General features: G+C 36.3%; 1 protein-coding gene across 1 annotated transcript in view; it reads right to left on the bottom strand.

The window, feature by feature from the left end:
* Nucleotides 1–6,611, bottom strand: part of LOC106875392 (uncharacterized) — a 41,744-nt gene that overhangs the window by 27,468 nt on the left and 7,665 nt on the right. The window contains exon 2 of the mRNA XM_052974723.1: nucleotides 584–688. Within this exon, the coding sequence (XP_052830683.1) occupies nucleotides 584–665 (82 nt within the window). The 5' untranslated portion in view covers nucleotides 666–688. The remainder of the gene's footprint in view (nucleotides 1–583; nucleotides 689–6,611) is intronic.

Raw genomic sequence — 6,611 nt, 5'->3', positions numbered from 1 at the left:
TATATATATATATATATATATAATGTATATGTACCTGTCTATTTATTTGTGTGTGTGTATGTGTGTGTGTAAATATAGATGGACTGACAGATATATAGAAAGACAGATTCAACAGAGAGGAAGAGGGAGACAGAAAGAGACAAGCAGGCAGGTAAGCAAACAGACAGACAGACAGACAGACAGTTAAAACAATGGATGGACAGATAGGTTAAGATATAGACAGATGGATAAATAGATAAAAGCAACAGATAGTTGAATAAATGAAACAGTGGATAGATGAAGAGAAAAAGTGATAGTAGGATAGACAGACAAAATGACAGATGGATGGATAGATAGATAGATAAAATGATAAACAGATAGATAGAGAGAGAGAGAGAGAGAGAATGAGAAATGCAAGTAGATATACTCTATCCCAATTCATACAGAAGATATTTATCAAATCTCACAACTATTCTCTATCTACTCTATTCCTTTAATAAAGCTCTTCATAGATGAATGCTTTCTAATTGCAATAAAAAAAATAATATTAATAATACTAATATTAGTAATAATAAAAAAAACTAGTGAAATACTTTCTACTTACTTATTGGCATCTTAGTGAAGATAAATCCATGTGTATAGCAATGAAGCACCAAAAGAAGCTGGAGTAGTTGGTAACTCTTCATTTTAGCTTAATGCTAGTGGAATTCTGAAAGTGAACAACAAAATTTGTTTGTTTTTTACAATTTTATTACGGTTTGGATTTTTCTCTTAAATGAATTTAACAGCTGTCAACCCCAATGTAATTAAGCAGGCCAGTTTTCAAATGCCATAGGTGTTAGAAGCATCATCAAATCTCCATCTAAAAACGATGTTGTATAAAGAAAATGAATTTTCCATTTGCGTTGTTGATGATGTGGTTGGTGGTGATAGTGGTGGTGGTGATGGTGGTGGTTGTAGTGGTGGAAGTTGCAGTGGTGGTGGTTGTTGTAATGATAGTGGTGGCGCCCGGTGTGATGGTAGTGCTGGTGCTGGTTATTATTGTGGTAATAGTAGAGTTAGTGAAGCTAGATATATGAATGTGTAGGGGAGGTATATTGCTGTTTATTTGCTTGTGGTTCCAGTGCAACATAACAGTTTTGATTTCTGATGGAGATCCAGTTGGTCTTTCATCCTTCTGGGGACAATAAAATAAATACCAGTTGAGTACTAGGGAGCAAAATAATTGACTTACCCTCTCCCCCAAATTGCTGGCCTTGTGCCAAAATTTGAAACCATTATTATTATTATTATTAGGCAGCAAGCTGGCAGAATCATTAGCACCCTGGGCAAAATGTTTAGCAGCATTTTGTCCACCTTCGTGTTCTAAGTTCAAATTCCACCAGGATCAACTTTGCCTTTCATCCTTTCAGGGTTGATAAATTAATTACCAGTGAAACACTGGGGTCGATGTAATAGACTAGTCCCCTCTCCACAAAATTTCAGGCTTTGTACCTTTACTAGAAAGGATTATTATTATTATCATCATAATAATAATTATTATTATTAAGGTAGCAATGTGACAGAATCGTTAGCATGCCAGGCAAAATGAATTAAGGTGATGTATTGAAGGAGTCATTCAAAAACTACAAAATATGGAGTGGTATATTTCTCCCAGCTCTTTACATTCTAAGTTCAAATCCTGTCAACTCTGCTTTTCATTCTTTCAAGTCAATAATATAAAATATCAATTATTATGTGTTGAGCTAGTGGCTTTGTGGTCAGAAGTTTGCTTCCCAACCACATGGTTCCAGGGATGGTTAGAGAAGTACTTCATTTGTTTGTTCATGCATTTAACCTTTATTTTTTTTTTTTACCATACTCTCTTGAAACATATGTCTTTCGTTTCAATTAATTTTGAAAATAATTAAGGATTTAATAAAGTAACTGTCATTATTAAGCACGTGTTTGGAACATATATTAACATGAAATTCTGATAACAGATTTCATAATTTTTGTAAACTTTTGTTTTCCAGTCTTGTTTCATTTTTTTCATAGCGCCCTCCCACAAAGTTTCAGGCCTTGTGCTTATAGTAGAAAGGATTATTATTGTTATTATTAAGGTGGGAAGCTGGCAGAATCATTAATCTGAAGGCAGCAAGCTGGCAGAATCGTTAGCACGCCAGGCAAAATGCTTTGCATTATTTCATCTGCCGTTACGTTCTGAGTTCAAATTCCGCCAAAGTTGACTTTACCTTTCATCCTTTCAGGGTCGATAAATTAAGTACAAGTTACACACTGGGGTCGATGTAATCAACTTAATACCTTTGTCTGTCTTTGTTTGTCCCCTCTATGTTTAGCCCCTTGTGGGCAATAAAGAAATAAGAATCATTAATGCATAGGGCAAAATGCTTAGCGGCACTTCTTTATATTCTACGTTTAAATCATGCTGAAGTCAAATTTTCTTTCCTCCTTTCAGATTTGATAAAATAGGTGTCAGTTGAACAAAGGGGTCAATGTAATCAACAAACAGTCTCCTGCTGAAATTATTGGTCTTCTGCCTAGCCAGCTCTTGTCAAAACATTCAACTCATGCCAGCATGGAAGGCGGACATTAAACAATGATGATGACAATGACACACACTAATATCAAACAGTGAGGATGAGTATTCAACATTGCAGGGAAAATACTTTTCCATTTGTGGGTTAACAGAGCTACAATGAGTAGGCTGGATAATTGTTGAGAGATTTCTCTCTACATGAAATAATCGGTAGCCTCGTTAATCCACAAAGTACACACACATGCACACACACATACACACACGCACAGTTTTATCCTTGTAGTTGTTTCAATTATTAGACTATAGCTTTATTAATATGGACTCACCTCCTAAATTGTAAGAGTTGATTAAATCAGCCCCAGTGCTTATTTTATTATTTTCATCTTTGTCAAAATCATGCCAGCCGTCCAACCTCTGCTTGCATGAAAAATAGACATTAAATGATGATGTTGATGAAGATGATGATGATGATGATCTTTAGGCTGTTGCTTAAATTTTTGACTAAACAAAGATATAAAACAAACCAACACTAAACACCTTCTACAAGTTCCATTCTTTTTGAATTTGTGACATATGAAAGCTGTATCAGCTACACTTGCCCACTACATATGAGTCTTCTTATATCCAGTTCTCCTCTCAACTTGCTCGTATTCCATCATTCATGCACACTAACGTTGCACATCCAGTTTTGCATCATTTCTTTTCAGTCTTTGCAAATTCCATGCATTCACTCATTACTGTTTAGCATTGTACACAAACTTCACACAAACTACCATTCATTCTGAGTAAAAACACACTTTGTTGCCAGCAAAGGAACAAACTTGCTGAATTTGTTTTCCAATCTGCTTTTACTATGGCTACTATGCCTTCAGAACATCCAAACATCACTGCTAATTTGATCACTGAAATCACAAAAGCTATCAATTACTTCTGGTGAGCCTCCTGAGCATTTGAGAAAATCTCTTTCTCATCAGGTCTTAATCTTTATTGTTCTTGTGCAACTACTGCATATGAAAAATGTTTCTCTGGGCCTGCTTGCAACCCCACTTCTCTTCTAGTGCATCCATAATTTAAAGCGGGTACACACTATAGAATTCCTACCAACTCCTTTCCTGCATGTCGACAATTTCCTTGATGGTAGCAAGGCCTTGTCTTCTTTCCTGCTTTAGTCTTTGCTAAATTCACTTAAAGACCTCATGATTCTACATTTTGCCTCCACATCTGTCATTTCTTCTAAATCTGGTATGGATTCAGTTATAAAAATTAGGTGATCAACATATAGGAATTTCAACAGACAGTTGTTTTCGGACTTCACTGTTGTAGCTTGGAACAGAAGTGAGCTGAGAACTGAATTCTGATGGACTTTTACCTGAATGTTAAATTCATCCCTGAACTCATTGGTGACTATCACCTTCCTGGTTACACCTCTGCACGTGTCTTATATGGATGGCTCTTATAATTCATCTTGCATCCTCAATGACCACCAGATTGCAGACTGTGAAGCCGAACCAAAGTCCTTTTCTCTATCAACAAAGGCCAAGTATAGGCGCTTACTCTTGGCTAAATGCTTCACCTGCATTTGGCTCACAAGGAACATGGCATCAGTGATACTTCTTCCTGGCACAAAACTAAACTGCATCCCCTCTAGGCTAATTCTCTTCCTTGTCTAGCCTCTAAATTTACCACTCAAGATAGTACAATCCCTAAATCTATCAAACAGTTTACAAATCCAAACTTATTTACACTACTCTTTGATTTTTGAGGCCAACACGAAATTTTCTATGCATTTTGCATGCTTTTCATGATAGATCTGCTTCATGGGGGAATGACCTAGGGTTAAACAACAACAACATTCAAATTATGAAGATTTCTGTGTAAGGACAATAATGGTAATAAGTATGACATACATAAAAATTTTAGAAAAAGGTATAATTCCAATATTGTATTCCTTCACCAGAACTAACAGAAACAGAAGCAAAATACCCTCTTTGTCAATCCCCACCCCCACCCAGCCACTCACCCACCAAAAGCAAAACTAAAATTTAAAGAGTAGTATTTCAGAAATTTTTTTTATTCAACCCTCCCATAATGCAAAAATTTCAGTTCAGAAATAAAAATTAAAAAAAGAAAATTCCCCCAAAATATATATATATATTAAAAAAGGGAGTTTTAGTTATAATATTTCATGACATTCAAATTTGAGAAGTTTCAATTTCCTGGTATTAAATCAACTGTAAACCTCCCTCATTTGACTCCTAATTGCTACAGGTTTCTTCCTTTCTGCCCTAGGCTCTTACCCCACTTCACACATCCTGTCATATCCTCCATTATTACCTCAAGTTAAAAGGTTCTTCATGTGAACAAAATGTAACAGAATTTAGTAAATAAAACCTTGGCCAGGAGGTTACTGGAAATGAGCAAATATGAACAGAATATATATGCCTGTGTGTCTGTGTTTTTACACACACATAGGTACACTTTACCCAGTATGTATGTGTGTGTGTGTGTGTATCTACATCTATCTATCTATCTATCTATATATATATATATCAACATGCTTATCATGCTAAATATATATACATTGTTGAAAAGCATGATGTGATTTTTGTCTGAGAGAAAATCTCTTCACAGACATGTGCTAAAAAACACAATAGATATTGGAGTGACAGCACAGCAGTGATTCTCACAAATGCCTTTCACACTTGTCAATGCTGTGCACCTGTTGGTCACTTGCCATGATGAAATGCTTTTTGCTGGTCATCCTGGTTCTTTGTCATTTCCTTAATGAGGTTCAAAGTTCTGAGATCAATCTTCACCATTTTGTCCATGTCTTTCTGGGTCTTCCTCTTCCACAAGCTCCATCCACATTAAATGAGCACTACTTCTTTATACAGCAATCCTCATCATTATGCAGCATCACATGTCCATGCCAGCACAGCCTTTTTTCTTGCACACTACATCTGATCCCTTTTATGCACAGTTTTATTCTCAACACATTTGTACATTGTTGTTCAAACATGCTTTCATTGCACCTCCAGTGGAGCATGCTAGCTTCAGTTCTTTCTAGTCTTCTCAAATCCTCTGCATTCAAGGTCCATGTCTCAATCACATGTAGGATTACAGTTCTAACACAAACATCATACAATCTGCTTTTCACTCTAGAGGAAAAGACCTTTGTTGCCAGCCGTGAGAGAAGGTCCCTGAGCTTATACTAAACTGTCCTCCCCTGGCTGCTAACTACCCAAGCATACTTCACTAGTTTTACCTTCGTATTGCTTAACCTCTTCACTACCTAGAACCATTCGACTTGATATCCATCCTTCATTCTTAACACTGTCCTCTCAAGCCTCATTTTACTTGATCACCCTCCTCAGTCATCAAATTATCTCTCTTTCTCCACCAACGTACATCTTCCACTTTCTTTGTCCATGTACTACACTTGCCTCTCCCCCATGTTCTTGCTCATGGTTGACTCCAAGGCGCTTCCATTCTAGTCCTTGCTTCCACACCTGAAACTTCTCTAGTTCTGATAGTGACTCCGCAGTTAGTGCAAGGTCATCAGCATAGAGGAGCTCTCTGACTGGCCATAACTATAAACTTTATATATGTGTGTGTATAATAGTTGCCATAACTACAAATATATACCCTACTCACTTTGTTGTCTCATAACTTCCAGAAAAATGGACACTTTTTAACAAAACTTTCAACAAATACCGTTTAGGTGCTGTAGATTCAGAGTATGCAGAGATTTGTTGGAAAGAATTTTTCCAAGGCGGTGGGGAGAAGAGTTTCTCAAAATTCACACGACCCGACTTTTTTCCTTCATAACTTTCAGGAAAATGGGTATCTTTTAATGAAATTTAACAGAAATACATTCAAACAGCATGGATTAGGATTATAAAGAAATTTTGGTGGAAATTTTTTTCCTAGGCATTGGAGAGTTTTGGAAAATCGGAATTTCAGATCAGGGAACCCACATAAGTTGGAATTTCTCCATTTTGATGGGGTTTTCTCCAATTTATTTTCCACCACAGCGTTTGAAATGATGGTGGGCATCTTTTAATGAAAAATAAAGTTTTGAAAATTTTTTTTC

The sequence above is a fragment of the Octopus bimaculoides genome, chromosome 19 (genome assembly GCF_001194135.2).
Source record: "Octopus bimaculoides isolate UCB-OBI-ISO-001 chromosome 19, ASM119413v2, whole genome shotgun sequence".
In the NCBI taxonomy this organism is placed as follows: domain Eukaryota; kingdom Metazoa; phylum Mollusca; class Cephalopoda; order Octopoda; family Octopodidae; genus Octopus; species Octopus bimaculoides.
This window is presented reverse-complemented; position numbering and strand designations above follow the sequence as displayed.